The sequence below is a fragment of the Cotesia glomerata genome, linkage group LG9 (assembly GCF_020080835.1).
Source record: "Cotesia glomerata isolate CgM1 linkage group LG9, MPM_Cglom_v2.3, whole genome shotgun sequence".
Taxonomy (NCBI): Eukaryota; Metazoa; Arthropoda; class Insecta; order Hymenoptera; family Braconidae; genus Cotesia; species Cotesia glomerata.
In genome coordinates this window covers 1014992-1035741 of record NC_058166.1, presented here as the reverse complement: position 1 = coordinate 1035741, position 20750 = coordinate 1014992, and the positions used below count along the sequence as shown (strand labels likewise).

The 20750-nt window shown below is 31.4% G+C and overlaps 2 protein-coding genes across 2 annotated transcripts in view; one reads left to right on the top strand and one right to left on the bottom strand.

The window, feature by feature from the left end:
* Positions 1-1576: 1576 nt before the first annotated feature.
* Positions 1577-11826, bottom strand: LOC123271789. Its single transcript, XM_044738201.1, has 5 exons — positions 11810-11826; positions 11052-11066; positions 8270-8595; positions 3641-8198; positions 1577-1877 (listed from the first exon to the last, which is right to left on the bottom strand). The coding sequence occupies exons 2-5, from the start codon at positions 11052-11054 to the stop codon at positions 1626-1628; spliced, it is 5139 nt and encodes a 1712-aa protein (XP_044594136.1). The 5' UTR covers positions 11055-11066; positions 11810-11826; the 3' UTR covers positions 1577-1625.
* A 1982-nt stretch (positions 11827-13808) lies between these two features.
* The window catches only part of LOC123271778 (ankyrin repeat domain-containing protein 6), a 56247-nt gene continuing 49305 nt past the window's right edge, over positions 13809-20750 (top strand). Inside the window, exon 1 of the mRNA XM_044738194.1 lies at positions 13809-14195. The gene's annotated coding sequence lies outside the window, so the exon portion shown is untranslated. The remainder of the gene's footprint in view (positions 14196-20750) is intronic.

The following is a 20750-nucleotide window of genomic DNA, read 5'->3' as shown; positions in this document are numbered from 1 at the left end:
ATTGGTGAGAATGATATGGAACCTTGAAAAGACACAACTCCAGATCAAGACTTTTCCAACGATACTAAATTTAACCATAAAAACCCATTTTATCATATAAATCCACTGGCCAAAAAATTTTGCTTATTCTCTTAATATAGATTATCAATCCAAAGATTGCTCAGTTGAAAAATAAAAACAATTGAGTAAACAAAGTTTTGTAAACAAACTGATATTTGGCAGCTGCAAAATCTGAAAAATTGACTCAAAATTTATAGGTAAGTCCTGAAATAAAATTGAAATATCAGCAATACTGAAGGCTTATTTTTCAGTATTAAAAATGGAGCAAAAAAAGAGTGACGAATCGATTGACATCGCCATCAACCATGTCCATCACGCGCTGGACCACCCGCGATACATAGAATCGACTGGAGAAACCAACAACTTGGCGCACGTCATCACAGAAGTAAGCTCTCAGGTTCTAGCCTCAGCAATTGGAGACCCAGCGACTGATTTGCTGGAGACAATAATCCAGGAGTCAAGTTCTAGTTTATCAGCACGTCAGAGTGTCGAAAGCAACCCGGTATCACCTAAGCGGAGCTTCTGGTCCAAGATATTTGCGAAAAAGTCCCAGGATGGAGCGTCGATAGCGTCCATTGGGTCAGGAAATGACTCATCAGCTTCATCGACGGCGTTGAAGGCCGCAGAAGAGCAGGTCGCTCAGCTGGAAGCTTCTGGCCCCGCGGATCTGACTTCGGTGAGCGCTTTGAGCCGGGAAATAAATCGTAAGATCTGCGTCTGGTCCTCCGGAATGTCGCTGAGGCACGAGGTTGGCGCCTCAAGACCCGGAGAGCCTCTAAACGTTCAATTTCACACCCAGCCTGAGGATATAGTGGGCCACTGGAGTCTCCTGGGAAATTTGGACCCCCAGGAAGCTTCTAGCGGTCTCAACGACTGCCTTTTTAACGCCATAGCAGCCCAGACTGGTCTGAGACCCGCAGAATTGAGGGAAGCGACCGTAGCGCGCATGAAAACCAACATCCGGAGCGTGGCACGCAGGATCCAGGACCTGGCCCGTCAAGAGTCCTGTGATAGGATTGTCCTGATGGTAGGCGGCGCCAAGTACCAGGGAACCACCGCTGAAGATGCTGGACGCGTCCTAGACGAGTCTCAGTACGGACAAGGACACCCTTCTAACGCGCCAGGACACCCCAGAGGCCACGCTTCGAACCCCAGAGCTCAAGGGATCATGGAGAGCGTTCAGAACTTCTCTATTAGCGATGTCAAGGCGGGTTTCCTCAGTATCGAGGACCAGAACCACGCTGCTAACCTTGTCCTCAACACGGATGCCTCTCAGCACGCCATGATGGCGCTCAACGCCGGCTGCACCCGAGTCGCCATCAGCATCCCAGCTTCCGCCATCGACGGCGAGCTTCCCAAGGCTGCTGAGTATGCTGACGGAATCGCTGGACCCAGCAAGGACATCAAGGACCTGGTCCTCGTACTCCAGCATCATGCTAATCATCAGCAGGACCCGGATTATGATGTGTTTATTCACAGTTTCTACCCAAAATTATGAGACTATTTTTTTTTTTTATAAATATCTTTATTTTACATTGTATTCAATAAAGTATAAATTTACAAGTTTAATTGCTAGCTTTTATAATCATCTGGATCATAAACTCTGCGTGGTCTTTAAGAGCTTTGTCAGTGGTTCCTAACCTAGATTTAGATAAGTGCTTGAGAATATTTATAAGAGTGCCAACAACTTGGCGGTTACGCTGATCAATCTTGGGTGCTAATTCATGCAGCCAGTTGAAGAGACTGTACTCCTTGATCAGGATGATGCTGGATCGGGGAATCTTCACTGTCGCTTCGATGATCTGGAGGATAAGAGCCTGCACGGAGAAAATTTTATAGTTTATTATCTAGTTATCGTAAAATCTATTAACTGAATTTAATAGTAGTAAATATTATTTAAATAATTAAGTGAACTAAATTGTAGTATTTACCATCCTGATGGTAACTACTATTATGATGGTAATCACAAACAATAACTTCTATTATTTTAATTAATTACTACTATTATAAAAATTGTAATTCCTAATATAACCTGATGGTTGAAGTTACCATCAGTAATAATAATAGCTACTATCTAAGCTAGTAAAAACTATTTAAAAAATAAAGAATCTGCGTTACCGTGGATATGCATTTCTGAATAAACTACAAGCAGCTGTAGCGCAGTGTAGTCCACAAAAAAAAACAGGATTAAATTTATATTTAAATTTTTATTTGTCTAAAACAAGTTTCAACGGGAAATTTTTCAAAAAAATTTGAAATTTCTAAAAAATTAAAATTTTCAATAAAATTCAAATTAAAAAAAAAATATGGATATAAAGGATTCAATTAAGTTAATTTATATTATTTTTTCTTTGAGAATTTTTAAAATCTGAGATGGTTACAATTACCATCTTCAATTATAATAGTTGTAATTTTTAATAATTACAATTACCATTTTGGATAGTAATCTTTACTATCATTAATAGTAACTATTACAATTGTCAATTATACAACCTATTATTTTATAACTAATTAATTTTATTACCATTTTCGATAGTAAGAGTAAATATTTTTGTATAAGGTAAAAGACCCAGTTATTGACACTGACTCAGTTACTGACACTTCTAACGTTATTTTGAATTAAAAAAAAAAAACATTTCATTAAATAGTTTTATGAATTGTCTTAAAATAAAAATTAATTAATTATGTACGTAATGAATTATATTTCCAACCGTGAAAAAAAAAATAACTTAATAAAAAAAATTCTTCAAGTCTTGAGTGACTGTGAAAGTTATTTTTAAGCTATATTCTAAGCAGTATACGTAAGACCGTTCGTCTATCGAATCAATCAACTATTTATCATAAAAGTATAAAAATATAATAAAAACTATATAAATTAGTTAATTATTATACATTATTTGGTTTTTAATTATAATATATCACTTTAAATGACATTTATGTATTAAAATGTGGGTGTCAATAACTAGGTCGATTTTTTTAAGAACGCCGCAGTTATTGACACCCGAATTTTAACCTATTATCAAGGTTATTTCGTTGTTGACGTTTCAATGAAATATTTAAATATTTATATTTATTATACTTAATATATTATAATAATATGCTTTTATTTATAATCGTAGAGTTAAATTAACATTAAAAATTTTTTTTAACATAAAAAGAGTGTTTTAATTATAATACAAGTTTAATTCATCTTTCATTGAATGATTTTATTTTATTTTAATTAAATAATGTAAACCTAACCAATAATGAATAATTTTTCTAAATGACTGTCAGAATCTAGGCCGACGTCAGTGTCAGAAACTACAACACAAGAAATTTTGAGTGTCAGAAACTAGGTCCTACAACGTTAATGTTTAAAAAATTAATTTAAATTATAAAATGGTCCCATATCACTCTTTCGCGTTGATAATCTTTTAAAGAAATTCTAAATTTCTTTATCATGCAAAAATTATTTACTCCAATTAAATATTGTAATAATTATTGTGTTATAATCTCTGCCGTCACTCTTAGAGTGTCAGAAACTGGGCCCTTTACCTTAGTAAGTAGTAATTAATTTTTGATGACTGGAACTTAAACTCACCTTGGTATCCTGATCAGCTAGCACAGATCCGTAGAAATCCATGATCATCTTGAAGATACTCATCTTGAGCGCCAGCTTAACATCATAGTAGCTTTTAATTCCATCCCTAACGCACTCCAGCATCCAATGCCGGTAGCTCTTGTGGTTGACATCAGAACTGTGGAACAGGGTTAGGAACTCGGGGACAACTTTAAGATCCAACGCCTGCTTGGCCATGAAGTACCCCTGAATTGGCGCGAACATAACATTGCCATCTTTAGCAGAAATAAGGGAGGTACGCGCAAGGAAAGTAGTAATAAGACTGCTGAGCCTTAAGGTCTCTAACTTAGCCTCCGGTCCAATTAATTGCGCGACTCCGTTGCGCAACGCATCAATACATCGAAGCCAGATCATCTTGTCCTTGTTCTTAGCCGCGTCAAAGTGGTAGTAGAACTGGCTCAGCGCGGTGAAGGCTGCTAATCTAACGTCCGAGTGGTTGCTAGCGCAGGAACTCAGCACCAGAGCCATAGCTCCGCTTTTAACCAACTTATTAGTCGGCAGGAGCTTGTCTGCTGTTGACAAGGTCACCATCAATGGTAAATAGAACGCCGGGTCGTATATTTCGCTCTCAAACTCTAAAACTTCAGTAGATCTTAATCCGCGATCTATTGGGTAGAATTTTACAGTTCGCGCGACTATTTCCGGATCTAAAAGCTCTAAAGTCTGGCTTGCGGTTATTTGGCGCCAAAGGTTAGTGTCTACGTCACCACCCGTGTGGTTGGTCGCCCCCCGGCCCCAAAGAAGCCCAGTTTCTAGGTACAACCCGCGGGATTCATAGAACTGCAGAATCATCAAGATCAACTGGTCCCCGGGGTTCAGGGTTGCTTCATAAGCTCTCATTAACAATTTCAAATCTTCTGATTCGATTTTACCCGGGACCTTGCGAGTCATCGTTAAAAACAGTCGCAGGAGGGAAACTTTGGTCGTCGATTTGCTTAAAATCACTTCTTCAAAGTTGGAATTCGTGCGCATCATATCGTAAATTTGTTCCGCGTAATTGTCACTGGTGCTGTTGGAATACGCTACATTTAAAAGCTTGCTCAACACATCTAATATCGAGAACGACTCCACTGGAGTCTCCTTCACCTCATCTAGCTTTAGCAGAGCTTCCAAAGAATCCAACGAAGGCATCACTTTATCTTTAGACAAGGAACTTGAAGGAACATCAACTTTAAGCCCATGCTTTAGAGAATAATTAACCAGCTGCTTAAAAGCATTGTTCCTAACGACCTTCTCAAACAAGTAACCCTCAGGCTTCAACTTCTCCAACTTGTCCAAAGCTTTGACCATGCAGCTAGTGACAGCATCCAACCTCTCGCCATCTTTCTTGGCTTTCTTCAAAGCGCTGACCGCAATTGGTAGCAAAATCTGCAAGTATTCCTCTACTGTCTCAATCGGGGACTCAAATTCCGCGCGCTTTTCCCAAACTACGCTCACCAGCGCCAAGTAACTGCTGTTAATCCTCTCCAGCTTCTCCCTACTCTCTAATAACTTGTCTGCAACCTGCTGACACTGTTCCTTAGTGAACTTCTTGCTGATCAGAAACTGGGCCGCTAAGGGGAACTGTTCAATCCAAGGGTTTGTAACTTCGTCGAAGTACTCTAAGATTTCAGGTGCGTAGTTTTCAAAAATAGTCGTTAATAACTGAGGTTTTAGCTTTTCTAGGTTAGGTTGCATCAGCGGGAACAAGATTTCAGGATTTTTGTGCTGGGTTAGCAAGAATTGGGACAGTGGTGCCACCAAAGCGGGGTTCTGCTTCACCAGAAGATTCATTAAAGCAATCGTAGAGACTCTAAGGTCAGTTAGAATCATTTTGAACTGTTGTTTATCAATGACCACCTCGTCCCCATCCAGGAACATCAAGATCGCTGATTCCCAAGCGCTGGTATCGATTTTCTTAGCCTTGAGCTTGCCAAGATGCCTCCAGAATTTCATTACAAGGTCAGTGTACTCAAAATCTAGCGTTTTAATCGCCAGAATCTCCAGCAGCTTGCTCACTAATCTCCCTAGAGTCGTCAGTTCATTTTGGTAAAATTTGCTGCTCTTCAATTCTAAGATTCCAGAAAGCAACTCGCTAATTTCTTTCCCAGAAATCTCAAAGATATCAAAGTACTCTATCTTATCAATGATTTTATCAGTAAATTTTTCGTCAATTGCTTTAGATAAGTCACTTAATACTTTATCTTTATAAAAATCAAGGTCTGGAATCAGCTTGAAGATATCAAAGCATTCCTTGCTGATAAAAGTCTCAGCAAAGTTTTCCGTAACAATGAACGAAAAGTTCTTTAAAACTACTGGATGCTCCGCAAAAAGCTTAGCAAACATTCTAAACCTCTTTTGAACCTTAGTGTTACCCTCAGGAACATCCTCAGAGCTCTTCATCAACTTTAAGATCCACAATAGCGCCACCTTGCACTTCCTAGCTCCAGTTTCCTGATTCGCCTTCACCAAATTCGTAAAATAGAACAAAATCATATAAAACAAATTCTCCTTTTGAATTTCCGTGCAAACTTCCAAGCTCTCTAACGTTTCCAAGCTAATATCCTTCTTGGACAGCAGATACTTGCTAACACTGCTCATTAACTCACACGGAAAGTCCTTAAGCTTCCTAACCTCGCCATCTAACCACCCTTTAAGGTACTTCGTCATCAAATCAGTATTCTCTACCAACTTCGCTAATATCCTTGGATCCCTTAATGAATGCAGGGTCAGAATCGTCACGTAGCCCAAGAAAACATTGACAGTTTCATCAAAGCTTTCCTTTAAGGAGCTTACAGCCGCTACAAAAACCATCGGGACAAGCTGCAATTCCTTCTCGCGTTTCAAAGCCTTTTCCACATCCTTCAGGACATTCGCAAACTTCTCCGGACACTTGGACATCTTGCGCAAAAGATTCACCACCCATTTAGCCAACCCAGCTCTTTTGTCCTTAGAGATCCATCTCAGCGCCTGGATCCAGATGTCCAAGTGCTCTGGACACTCTTGGAACGGCTTCAAGGGCCCTAGGACTGTCTTCAAGGTTCCAACTAAATTTTCCGAACCTTCTAAAGACTCAACCAAGAACGTCAAAGAGCTGCTAAACAGTTTCTCCTTTACCTCATAAGCTTTCGGATCTAGCCAGTAGTTAACTTCAATGACCCTGACCTTGGTTCCAAGGTTAGGGTTCTCTGCATCAAAATCAAAGTCTAAGCGGCCCCCAGGTTCCTGATTACACTCCCGATAGTTTTCCAACAAGCTTAAAACCGCGTCTAAGTACTCAGTAGGTTCTTGAGGAAGGAACTCTTGATCAAGTGACTCCCCAAGAGAGTTCCTAAGCTCGTTCCAGGCCCTAAGGACCTCCGCTACCTTAGGAAGATGCTTGGCAAGGTAGTTTTGGATAGACACCCGGTAACTTTCGGCATCCTGCTCAGAAAAATGATCATCGATCACCGCAAAGAACCTCCTGACCTTACTTAACATCGCTCCTAGGGTCAGGAGCCCTTGGAACCTAACCACCAGGTGTTCTGAACCAACCGAAGGCCCGATGGCTCTCAAGACACTGGCAGGCGCAGCAAGAGTCAGAGTTACGCTTACGCACTGCTGGACGCTCAAAGTTACTAAAGTGTTCCGGATGGAATCTAAACTAAACTCCAAGATGTCACGGTAGAAAGACACAAGGTTGATCCAGTTTTTATTAGGTCTAGGTTCGAAGAAGGGCTCGCTGGTTCCTAGGACCAGTTTGACCAGGTCGGGGCAGGAACCTAGAATCCGGGTGACTAATTCACGAGGTCTTGGGTGGTTCCAAGGCTTGTCCAGGTTCTGGATGACCCTCGCGACACGGGAATTGTGATCCTTGCGCGTTCCAAGGTTCTGGTCTCTAAAAATGATCCCGTGCTTCGCGGAGGTTAGAAGGGTGAGCAAAAACTCGTGAGTGGCTGAGACTACTGTCTCTTTGTCATTAACTAAAGGGTCAGTGGGGCCTTGGTTCTTTCGGCGGGAATCAGACCAGGATCTAGGGCCGCGGTAGTTGTAGAGTTGAACAATTGATTCTATCACCTGGACGCTGAAGAGGTGGTGCTTTTGGGTCTTGGACACCGCCGGGTTCTCCAGGAGGTACTTCTTAAGGACGTTTAGGACCAAGTGGACCAGGTTCGCGCGGTCATAGGTCAGTTCCGGGAAGATTGAGGCCAGTAGCTCGGATTTGTCGACTAAACAGCGGACCGTCCAGGGTTCGGTGTCTATTAGGAACGCCAGGAGGAAGTTTATGAAGCAGACGCGGACGCTTTCGGGGTCTGAGGGCTTCGTTTGCTTGGCTAGTAAGCTGATTGTTTCCCGGTCGAAGGTCAGGTGGGTCAGAATGTTGCGCGGGAGAGAGTCCCCTAGCATCACCATTGATGTCAAAAGCTTCAGGGCGGATTTGCGTTGTCGCGGGAAAACTGACTTGGACATTAGTGAGCGTAATAGGGAGATGTGGGTGTTTAGTATGAACCGGCAGGCTTGAATTGTTGAAGGCTGCTGTTGCGGGTGGGTTGCTATCGTGCTGAGGAAGGCAGAGGGTTCTAGATCATTTTGTTAAACTTGGAGGTTGGAGGAAAGATTGTGAGCACTTACCGCATGATGACCAGTGCTGAGGCGTTGAAGACCAGCGCAACGTCGTTCAGCCGCTTCTTGTCCAGTCCGTCCAGCAGTCGCAGGATCTCCATAACATTTCCGCCGGAGTCTAGGTAGTCGGCGAGGATTTGAGCGGGGGAAGTTGAACCCAAAGCTACGAACTTGCGAAGCGCGCCGAAGGCATTTGGGCTGGTGAAACTGTTCCGGAAGTATTTTACGGTGAGTTGCTGGTCTTCGGAAGTTAAGGCTTCGGGTTCTTCCGTGTCTTCGGGGTCGCTGAAGGGTTCTGTGTTGGGGTCCTTTGGAGGACTTGGGTCAGAAGTTTCCTGGAAAATTTGGGGAGTTAAGAGTTTTGTGAATTATTTTTCTTTATAATTTAAAAAAAAAATTAGAAAAACGGTAGACCCTGAAGGCCATCCGTGCAACTTCCCGCTAATTCCATACCTAGGTGCATAAAACTGCACTAATGAAGTTTTTGAGCTCTTCGAGCTCAAAAATACAATTTATGTGTTATTTTGAGCTCTTCGAGCTCAAAAGTCTGATAGAAGTATCATAGAACAATATTTTTTTAATTTTCAAACGGCGCACTAACTTTTGAATGAATCAACCGATTTTCACGCGGTTGGCAGTATTTGACGCAATTTTTTTAGTTTCATGAAGAATCTTCAAGTTTGAATTGATAAAACTAGAAAATTTGGAATAATTCCAAAAAAACACTTTTTTTGGTTTTCTTTCGTTCATGATATTTCTTGAACGAATTGACCAATTTTGACCGGCTTGACGGCGATCGACGTAATTTTTTCATGCTAATAGCCGATTAGTTTTTTAAATCGATCAGTGCAGCCGTTTAAAAGTTATTCCAAAAAATGTCGGAGTTATGTTAAAAAAACACTTGTTTCCAAAAATTTTATCGAGGATATCTCTCGAATCAATCAACCGATTTCCACGTTTTTGGCGGCGATCGACGCGGTTTTTTAAGCTCTAAAATTATTCTATATCATCAAAAACGATCCGAGAAGAAATGACGAAGTTATGTCAAAAAAACACTTTTTTCGGTTTTCTTTCATTCACGATATCTCTCGAACGAATCAACCGATTTTGACCGGATTAGCGACGATTGGCGTAGTTTTTCAAGCTTAAGGACGGATTAGTTTTTGAAGTTGATCGATAGAGCCGTTTAAAAGATATTAAAAAAAAAACCACTTTCAAAAATGTTTTTTTCTTATTTCTATGAGATTTTTCAAAATTTCTCAAAATCTATCGGTCCGAATCGGTTCAAATTCTCAGGAAATCTAAGTTTGAGGGAACTCTTTAGAACGCCGTTTGGTACGTTCCGATCGGTTCAGTCGTTCAAAAGTTATAAGCGAGTCACATAGTCGAGATCTGATGAAAACTCGATTTTTGCAAAACGGGATGAAAACAATAACTTCCCGATTTTTGAAAATCTTCGATTTTCTTAGCGGGAAGTTGGAAAAAAAAAATTATGAATTTTTTTTAAATTGATAAAATTTTTTTCTTATAAATAAATTTAAAAAAATTTTCATACAGTAATTAGTAAATATTTTTTTATATCAATTAAAATTAAATTATAAATTTTTGAAAAAAAAATAAATTTATTTTTATTAAAGAATTAATATTGAAATAAAAAATTTTATAAAAAAGTTAAATTAATAAAAATTTTTTTAAAAATTGAAAAAAAAAAATAGTTTTGTTCTTTATTTTTTTTTTTTTAAGAATAACTGCTAAAAAAATTCTAAATTATAAACAGCAATTTTATTCATTTTAAATTTACTATTTCGTAAAGAATACTTAAAAAAAAAAAATTTTTTACCTCGCACTGATTTGCAATTAATATAATAAAAGTTTAAATTGATAGAATTTTTTTTATAAATTAATTTTTAAAAATTTTGAAATTTTGATACAATAATATTTAATATTTTTTTGTAAAAATTAAAATTTAATCAATATTTTTATAATTTCAAGACAGTTTTAAAAAAAAATAAATTTATTTCTATTTTATTAAAAAATAAATATTGAAATAATAAAAAAGTGAATTTTTAATTAAAAAAAAAAAAAATTATTTTTAATTTGTTGTTTTTTTTTTTTAACAAAATTTTAATTCTTGTTAATTTTTTTTCTGACCAAACATATAGTTTGACATAAACTAGACAGTTTTTACAATTTTTTTAAAAAAGAATCTAAATTTTATAAAAAATAAAAACCTTAGAAAAATATATTTTATTTATAAAATCATTTTTAAAGCTTTGAAAAAGATAACATTTATTATTTGAAAAAAAAAAAAAAAATAGCTTAAAATAATAAAATAAAAAAAAGCTTTTAAAATAATAATTTTAAAAAATATCTAAAAAATTATAAATTATAATCAGCAATTTTATTCTTATTAAATTTTCTATTTAATAAAAGAATAATTTAAAATTTTTTTCCCGATATTTGCAATTAAAATTATAAAAAAGATTTTTTTTTTCAATAAAATAAATAAAAAATTTTATCTTTTTCTAAGCCTTAAATTTTATAAGTGAAATTTTTTTTTTTAAGGATTTTTTTTTTCTTAAAATTTAGATTCTTTTTTAGAAAAATTGTAAAAATTGTCAAGTTTCTATTAATTTTTATGTCTGTTCAAAAAAAAATTAAGAAAGTCAGAATAATTGAGAATATTAATTTTCCGTAAGAAAAAAAAATTAAAATTTTGTTTTTTTGTTTTAAATTAGCGGTAAAAAAATCAAAAATAATTTTTTTTTTTTTTTTTATATATATACTTTACCATTAATTCTTGATCCTGCAACAAAAAAAAATTATTTTTATAATTATTTAAATTATTAATACTATTTTTATTAAAATTATTATTATTGTAAAATAATTTACAAAATTTTTGTAATAAATTAATAATAATAAAAATAATTGGCATGTAGAATTTAAAAAAAAAAAAAAAAAAAAAATTTTTTAAAAATAATGTTTTGGCGTAAATTTGCTTATTAAAAAAAATTTTCAAAAATAGTCAAGTTACTGCTAAATTTAATGACATTAAAGTTAGCAGACACTAGAAAATGTTTTAATTTTTTAACAAAAAAATTTTTTCAAAAAATTGTATTTTTAATTTTTTTTAATTTTTACATGTCAATTTTTTTATATTTTTTTTTTGACTATAATTTATTTGTTAAAAAAAATTATTAAATATCTCCTAAATTTATTATCATCTAAATTTAATGTCATTTATTATTATTATTAAAATAAAAATTAATAATATTAAAGTTAGTCAACGTTTCTAATTTTTTGATATTTTTTCAATTAAATTACAAATAAAAAATATTTTTTAATTATTGCACTTACAGTTTTTCAAGTTTTTTACAAATTAAATTTTTTTTTCATTTTTTTGCAATTATTTTTTCAATAAAAAAAAAAATTCTAAAAATTTTTAAATGTCGGCTAACTTTATTTTCATTAAAAATTATTATTATTAAAATTAAAATAATAATAATTATTATTATTAAAAAAAAAACTATTATTATTTTGATTACTCACGTGGTTAACCTCCAAATTTTCTTTATTTTTTTTGACCTCCGGTTGATTTTCAAAATTCTCCACATTTTCCAATTTTCTCTTCTTTTTTTTACTTCCTTCATTTTTCTTATTCTTCAATTTTTTAATTTTTTTATCACAATTATCACCTTGATTTTCAAAATTCTCCGACAATTTATTTACTTTATTATCCTCTTCTACAATCTTTGTCATCTTATATTTTCTATCTGTAAAAAAAGGATTACATTATTAAATTTCTTTACAAAAATAAAATTCAATAATTACCTTAATATTTATATAAAAAAAATTAATTAAAAAATTACAATCTAAAAGTCGGCCTGAGATGTAAACACTTTACACGTGAGATTTAATTTATTTTATTTATTGGTTATAATTATAATAATAATAACAATACTAATGACTCGAATGGTAACACAGTAATAATGGATGTTTACTTACCGGTTATCAGTGAAGCGCAGAATGCGCTTCTATTAAATTTAGTTGCCCGCGCATTTTTAAATTTGCGCGGGAAATTTATTCAAATTTAAAAATTAAAAAGTGTTTAAATTAATAATAATTATAATTATTGCAATAGTTTTAATAATAAATACAATTATTATAATTATAAAAATAATAATAATAATCATTATAATTATGATAGAAAAATTAATAATAATTATAATGATAATAAATTAATAATGATAATTTAAATAAATAAACAAAATTAGAGTAATATTATAATTAATTTAATAGCTAACAATTTTTTTTTAATTTTTATAACAATAAAATAATAAAACAAAAATTTAATGGAAAAATTAAAAAAAAATTGCAACTGCAAATTTTTAAAAATATTTTTTTTTATATATTATAAAATTATAAAAAACCAAAATTTATTAACAATAATACATTTTTAATATAAGTTTTTATTATGACATCAAATTAAATATTTTAAAATAAAATTATATTAAAGAATTTAAAATTATTAAAAAATTAAAGAATTATAAATAAAAATTAAATTTTTACCGTGCTATCTTGTTTCATATAATTTTATACAATAATATTTAACCATAAATTTACTTTTATAGATAATTATATATGAAATAATATGTAGTTAAAAATTATAAATTATATTATATATTTTTTATATTGCATATAATTTTTTACAATTATAATTAGATACTTTGTATATAATTATAAAAAACAATGTAAAATTATATAAAACAAAATTTATTTGTAATTACACTCTCTAAATTATATTTTATAATTTTTTTGATCTAGATACTCAATATAAAATTATATAAAGCAGTATAAAATTATATAAAAAATTTAAAATTATTATTTAAAAAATTATAAATAAAATTAAAATTTTTGCCGCGCTATTTTGTTCCATATAATTTTATACAATAATATTTAACCATAAATTTACTTTTATATATAATTATATATAAAATAATATGTAGTTAAAAATTATAAATTATATTCTATCTTTTTTATATTGCATATAATTTTCTACAATTATAATTAGCTACTTTGTATATAATTATAAAAAACAATGTAAAATTATATAAAACAAAATTAATTTGTAATTACACTCTCTAAATTATATTTTATAATTTTTATAAACTAGATGCTCAATATGAAATTATATAAAATTATATAAAGCAGTATAAAATTATACTTTTATGTTGCATATAATTTTTTATAATTATAATTAGCTACTTTGTATATACCTATAAAAAACAATGTAAAATTTTATAATAAAAAATTTATTTGTAATTACACATTATATATTATAATTTTTTCAAACTAGACACTTAATATAAAATTATATAAAATTATGTAAAATTATATAGAGCATTACAAAATTATATAAAACAATAAAAAAACTAATAAATCCAAAAATTATATAAATTTCCTACAAAAATGCCAGTGGGAGTGCAAGTGGGAGTGAAAGGCCCAACAGTAGTGGGGGTAAATAGAAAGAGGATCGATCAGCGGGGCCTTAGAGTGAACTTCAGTGTATCCTCGGCGTCGAGAACTTTCACCGCTCGCCCGTAGCCTTTCCACGAACCTAAAACGTACCAAAACAAAACAAAAATAATAAATTCCGAGAACTAGACGCCGATGCATTGGAAATCGACCCACTTGAGTCTATAAGTCAAAAATTCCTCAGTGCCGTGCAAAGTGTATCAAAGAAGTGTAAAAATTGGCCTTAATATCAAAACCCAGTGGGATAAAATTGTTTTTAATTGATATGTTCAGTGTGAGTGTATAACGGAGAGATCATGTTCTGATAAGCCGAGAATTTTTAGTGATTTGTGTTGCTGGTGCTGGTTTGTTGTTTCTCTTTAATTTGTGGACGCTGGGCCCCGGATTTAGACATTGATCGGTAGGTAAAAAGAAATTTTCCGAAGGAAAATTTCAAATTTATACTTCTTAAGCCGCTTTTTTGGTGTCCGGGCCCAGAAAGGAGTGGGGGAACTCAGCTTGGCTCCTCGTCGCGCCCAGTGTGACCAAACGGTCTTTTTTTGCAACGTTCAGGCGGATAAAAAATACTAAGGCCCATTTTTGTAAAAAAATCCTCACTTTTTTTGGTTAATTTAATTGGAGGAGAATGTTATAATTAGCGGCAATTATTGTCCTGATGAGTTTGATGACTCAATAAGATATTTAATGACCCGGAAAAAAACCGTATTAATTTATTAAATTTTTAAAATTGAAGATTTTTAATAAAGAAACTATTGAGACTAGAAAAAAATGTTTCAGACAAAAATTGTGGCTGTCTCTTCTTCAAGAAAAAGTTTAGCCCGTGTAGAAATTTTAATTAGGAAAAAAGTTATGAGTGATTTAGTAATGAGCTAGAAGTTTGAATTAGTGACTTGTTATGAATTTTCAATAATTAATATCTTGGAACATAATGAGTTTGGAAGAAAATTTTTGGGATAGAAATTGTAGATACTGGTGGCTTCTTTGCAACAAAATTTGCCCGGTTTCTTAATTATGATTAGGAAAAAAGTTACGAATTTTTAAAATTCACCCTCGGAGCTGCAAATCGCGCCCAAGTTCAAGGTCACTTACCTTCTAAATTAAATATCTCAGAAACTAATTGTCGGAACTAGGTACTGTAAAAATGAAAATTGTACCTCTAAGTGTCCTCTTTGATGTAAAATTTGTATGGTGAGGTAATTATAATTAGGATGAAAGTTATGAATTTTTTAAGTAACAAAACACGGTAAATTTACGAAAAAAATCGGTTTTTCAATGCGGGGGCGCTGAAAACTTTAAGAAAAACTGTCGAAATCGGAAAAAATCATAGTGAGTTTTAAAGCTGAGACTTTAAAGATTCTAAAAATCCCGGCGAAGATATAAAAATACTTCGGCTAATTACTATAATCCTTTGGCAAAGTTTAGAAAAGTTATTAGAGATTGTCAATATAATCTTCATTAGGAATTACACCCTTTTATTAATATTCATTATAGATAATAATAATAACAAATTCATAATCCCAGATAAAAATATGTAATCTTTGAGTGTCCGGTAAGTGTCCTGATAAATGTCCACCATATCCTGGTAGCAAAAGAAAAATAAAAATAAAACTGCCTCATCACTAATTTATTTATCAACAAATAAACCGACTTATTTTTATTTTCCCTCGTTTTATTTATTCGTCTTTAGATAAACAATTGTCTAAAATAAAAATTTAAGAGGGGGGTGATTTAGTTTCCGGCTTGGGGGTAAATTTACTTAAATTAACGGGTGATAATAAAAATAGCCGTCGGTCAAAATCTTGAGATTGAACTTTTAAATAACAGGATCGGTCAAATAAACCGACAATTAATAATTTTACTGCGAAAAATTATTAATTATAAAGCCGCTGAAAATTAAGTTCCATATTAAAACTACCTTTGGGAACTTTTCAAAGTTTTATAAAAAAATTACACAGAAATAAAGGTTCACTTGATCCAAGAAAATTTATTTAAGTCAAGAAAATCTTGTTGTTTTGAGAAAATTCAGCCTTGAAGCTTCAAAAAATTTAGTTCTTGATAGAAGTAAATTTTCTTGTCTTGAAAAAATTTCGCTCTTGCTCCAAAAAATTAAATATAAAGATACACGGAAGAAAATTAATTATACTACCTACTATACAAAAATATTAACTCTTACTATCTGAAATGGTAATAAAATTAATTAGTAATAAAATAATAGGTTGTATAATTGACAATTGTAATAGTTACCATTAATAATGGTAAAGATTACTATCCAAAATGATAATTGTAATTATTAAAAATTATAACTGTTATAATTGAAGATGGTAATTGTAACCATCTCAGATTTTAAAAATTCTCAAAGAAAAAATAATATAAATTAACTTAATTAAATCCTTTATATCCATATTTTTTTTTTAATTTGAATTTTATTGAAAATTTTAATTTTTTAGAAATTTCAAATTTTTTTGAAAAATTTCCCGTTGAAACTTGTTTTAGACAAATAAAAATTTAAATATAAATTTAATCCTGTTTTTTTTTGTGGATTACACTGCGCTACAGCTGCTTGTAGTTTATTCAGAAATGCATATCCACGGTAACGCAGATTCTTTATTTTTTAAATAGTTTTTACTAGCTTAGATAGTAGCTATTATTATTACTGATGGTAACTTCAACCATCAGGTTATATTAGGAATTACAATTTTTATAATAGTAGTAATTAATTAAAATAATAGAAGTTATTGTTTGTGATTACCATTATAATAGTAGTTGCCATCAGGATGGTAAATACTACAATTTAGTTCACTTAATTATTTAAATAATTTTTACTACTATCAAATTCAGTTAATAGATTTTACCATAACTAGATAATAAACTCTACTATAAAATTTTCTCCGTGTAAAAGTTAATTTTCATTAATAATTTTATTGATTATGATCAATACAATACACCGGAACACAAAAAAAAAAAAGTTGTCAGTACTTTTGCCGGGACCCATATATCTTTATGTATTTCGACCCGCTGAATCCGAATTTGAGGTCAGTTTGACCCGTACACCGTCAAATTTTCGAGAAAACTTTGAAAAACTGAAAAAAATGACGAAAATCGGCTGTTTAGGCGATTTAAAAATTTTTTTTGACCTTAACGAAGCTTGATTTTTATGTATTTCGATCCGCTTAATACTTATCTGAAGTTTATTTAGACTATAAGCTATTAAAAGTTTAAGTAAATTCCAAAAAACCCTGAAAAATTGCAAAAAAAGCTGAAAATAGCAAAAAAAGCTGAAAATTCCGGATATTGTGTTAAAAAAAATTTTATAAAATTACACAGAAAAAAAGATTTCTTGACTGGAGAATAAAATTCTTGGCTCAAGTAAATTTTCGGGTGCCCGAAGGAAGACCGAAGTTGTCTTGGCCGAAGTAAAAATTTTTCTTGAAATTCTATTCTTCGTGGAAGTAATTTTTCTTAATTCAAATTATTATAAATACTTGATACAATAAATTTTTATATTGGATCAAGATTTTTAGATACTTTAGGGAAGCAGCGCCACCTACTTCAGCTGAGAAAAAAATTTTCTCACCTTGAGAAAATTTTTCTCTTGAATATTTGATACCCATTTTAGATTATTTTAGCACGCAATTGAACATATTGAATGAAAGAAAATGGTTCAATATTATTTGATATATTATCCCATTTGATATATTTGTCAATAAAAATATTAATGAAAATTTATTATCGAGATATTTAATTTTTTGGAGCAAGATAAAAATTTTCTCAAGACAAGAAAATTTACTTCTGTCAAGAACTTAATTTTTTGGAGCAAGAGAAAAATTTTCTCAAAACAAGAAAATTTTCTTGATTCAAATAAATTGTCTTGGATCAAGATACGTATTTCTTGAAGCAAGAGAATTAATTTTGTTGGGATAAGTGAAATTTCTTGTGTCAAAAAAAAATTTTTTTTTCGCCCAAGAAAATAATTAGCAAGAAAAATATTTTCTTGGTTCAAGTGAACCATTCTTTCTGTGTAGATCAATCATGATTCTCATCCCGTGTAAAAAAAAAGTTTCCTGAAAAGTTCCGGAATAGTTCCTGGTCCGGAACGTTCCTATGATAAGACAATCCGGAACATCCCCGGAATACTTTTGCAATGTTCTCGAAATAGTTCTGGATCATTCATGGAACACTTCCGGAACATTTCCGGAAAATCTCCGACAGACTTATAAAACATCGCTGGAATACTTCGAGAATAAATTAGGAATACTTCCGGAACATAATCCAAACGTTTACCGGAAATGTTTCAGAAGTATTCGAGGATTTTTCCAGGAATATTTTAAACATATCCTCGATGTATTCCCGATATATTTTGTAACTATTCCCGATTTGTTCCAGAAGTATTTCGGGAATATTCCAGGAGTTAACTGGAGATGTTCCGGAAGTATTCCTAATTTATTCTGGAAGTATTCCAGCGATGTTCTATAAATCTACCGGAGATTTTCCGGAAATGTTCCGGAAGTGTTCCACGGATGTTCCAGAACTATTTCGAGAACATTACAGAAGTATTCCGGGGATGTTCCGGATTGTCTTATCATAGGAACGTTCCGGACCAGGAACTATTCCGGAACTTTTGAGGAAATTTTTTTTTTACACGAGATGTATTTCGATTTGCCGAATATAAATCTCGAATTTATATGGCTCAGACATCTCTAAAAATCTAAATAAATGGCAAAAAACCACAGAAAATTAAAATAAATCAAGTCCGTTATGATAAAAATTAATTTTCAAATAAAAATAAAAAATTTTTAACATATCCGATCTGTAGAATATAAATTTTAAATTTTTTGACCTAAATCCTCAAAAAATTTTATACATAAAGATATATGGGTCCCGTCAAAAGTACTGACAACTTTTTTTTTTGTGTGCCGGTGTTATTTTATTGATTAACATAAAATAATATAAGGTAAAAAAGACCCAGTTATTGACACTGACCCAGTTACTGACACTTCTAACGTTATTTTGAATTAAAAAAAAAAAACATTTCATTAAATAGTTTTATAAATTTTTTTTAAATTAAAATTAATTAATTATGTACGTAATTAATTATATTTCCAACCGTAAAACAAAAATAGGAATAAATCCTGAACAAAAAAACAGGATTAAATTTATATTAAATTTTTTTATTTGTCTAAAACAAGTTTCAACGGGAAATTTTTCAAAAAAATTTGAAATTTCTAAAAAATTAAAATTTTCAATAAAATTCAAATTAAAAAAAAAATATGGATATAAAGGATTCAATTAAGTTAATTTATATTATTTTTTCTTTGAGAATTTTTAAAATCTGAGATGGTTACAATTACCATCTTCAATTATAATAGTTGTAATTTTTAATAATTACAATTACCATTTTGGATAGTAATCTTTACTATCATTAATAGTAACTATTACAATTGTCAATTATACAACCTATTATTTTATTGCTAATTAATTTTATTACCATTTCAGATAGTAAGAGTAAATATTTTTGTATTAGGTAAAAGACCCAGTTATTGACACTGACTCAGTTACTGACACTTCTAACGTTATTTTGAATTAAAAAAAAAAAAACATTTCATTAAATAGTTTTATAAATTTTTTTAAAATTAAAATTAATTAATTATGTACGTAATTAATTATATTTCCAACCGTGAAAAAAAAATAACTTAAAAAAAATTCTTCAAGTCTTGAGTGACTGTGAAAGTTATTTTTAAGTTATATTCTAAGCAGTATACGTAAGAGCGTTCGTCTATCGAATCAATCAACTATTTATCATAAAAGTATAAAAATATAATAAAAACTGTATAAATTAGTTAATTATTATGCATTATTCAGTTTTTAATTATAATATATCACTTTAAATGACATTTATGTATTAAAATGTGGGTGTCAATAACTAGGTCGATTTTTTTAAGAACGCCGCAGTTATTGACACCCGAATTTTAACCTATTATCGAGGTTATTTTGTTGTTGAAGTTTCAATGAAATATTTAAATATTTATATTTATTATACTTAATATATTATAATAATATTCTTTTATTTATAATCGTAGAGTTAAATTAACATTAAAAATTTTTTTTAACATAAAAAAAGTGTTTTAATTATAATACAAGTTCAATTTATCTTCTATTGAATGATATTATTTTCTTTTAATTAAATAATGTAAACCTAAACAATAATGAATAATTTTTCTAAATAAGTGTCAGAATCTAGGCCAACGTCAGTGTCAGAAACTACAACACAAGAAATTTTGAGTGTCAGAAACTAGGTCCTACAACGTTAATGTTTAAAAAATTAATTTAATTTATAAAATGGTCCCATATCACTCTTTCGCGTTTATAATCTTTTAAAGAAATTCTAAATTTTTTTATGAAGCAAAAATTATTTACTTCAATTAAATATTTTAATAATTATAGTGTTATAACCTCTGCCGTCACTCTTAGAGTGTCAGAAACTAGGCCCTTTACCTTAAAATGGGTATCAAATATTCTCGAGAAAAATTTTATCAAGGTGAGCTAAGAATTTTGTTCTCCAGTCAAGAAATTTATCTTTCTGTGTATATTAGATTTATCTATAATTTAAAATTGAATAAAAAAAAGCGTAGGTAGGTGAATATTTACGACGGACGATACGAGATTCTGTTCGTGATTTTTAGACACTAAAAATTAGCCGTGACAATTTATAGACTCGTAAGTGTTGCTAGTGGATAAAAAAATGTTAATAATGGTCAATAATAAAAAGAAAAAATGTATGGATAAAATATAAAAGTAAATAACAAAAATGTGTTGACCATTATGGGAATGGACAGCCCGGCATATGGCGACGACGTCGGGAATGTGAAGGAATGTGCTAGAAAGAGAAAGAGTGAGGAGTGATAAAAGGGAGACGGAGAGAGAGGGGAGAGTAAGATGGAGATCGCGAAGATGGCGA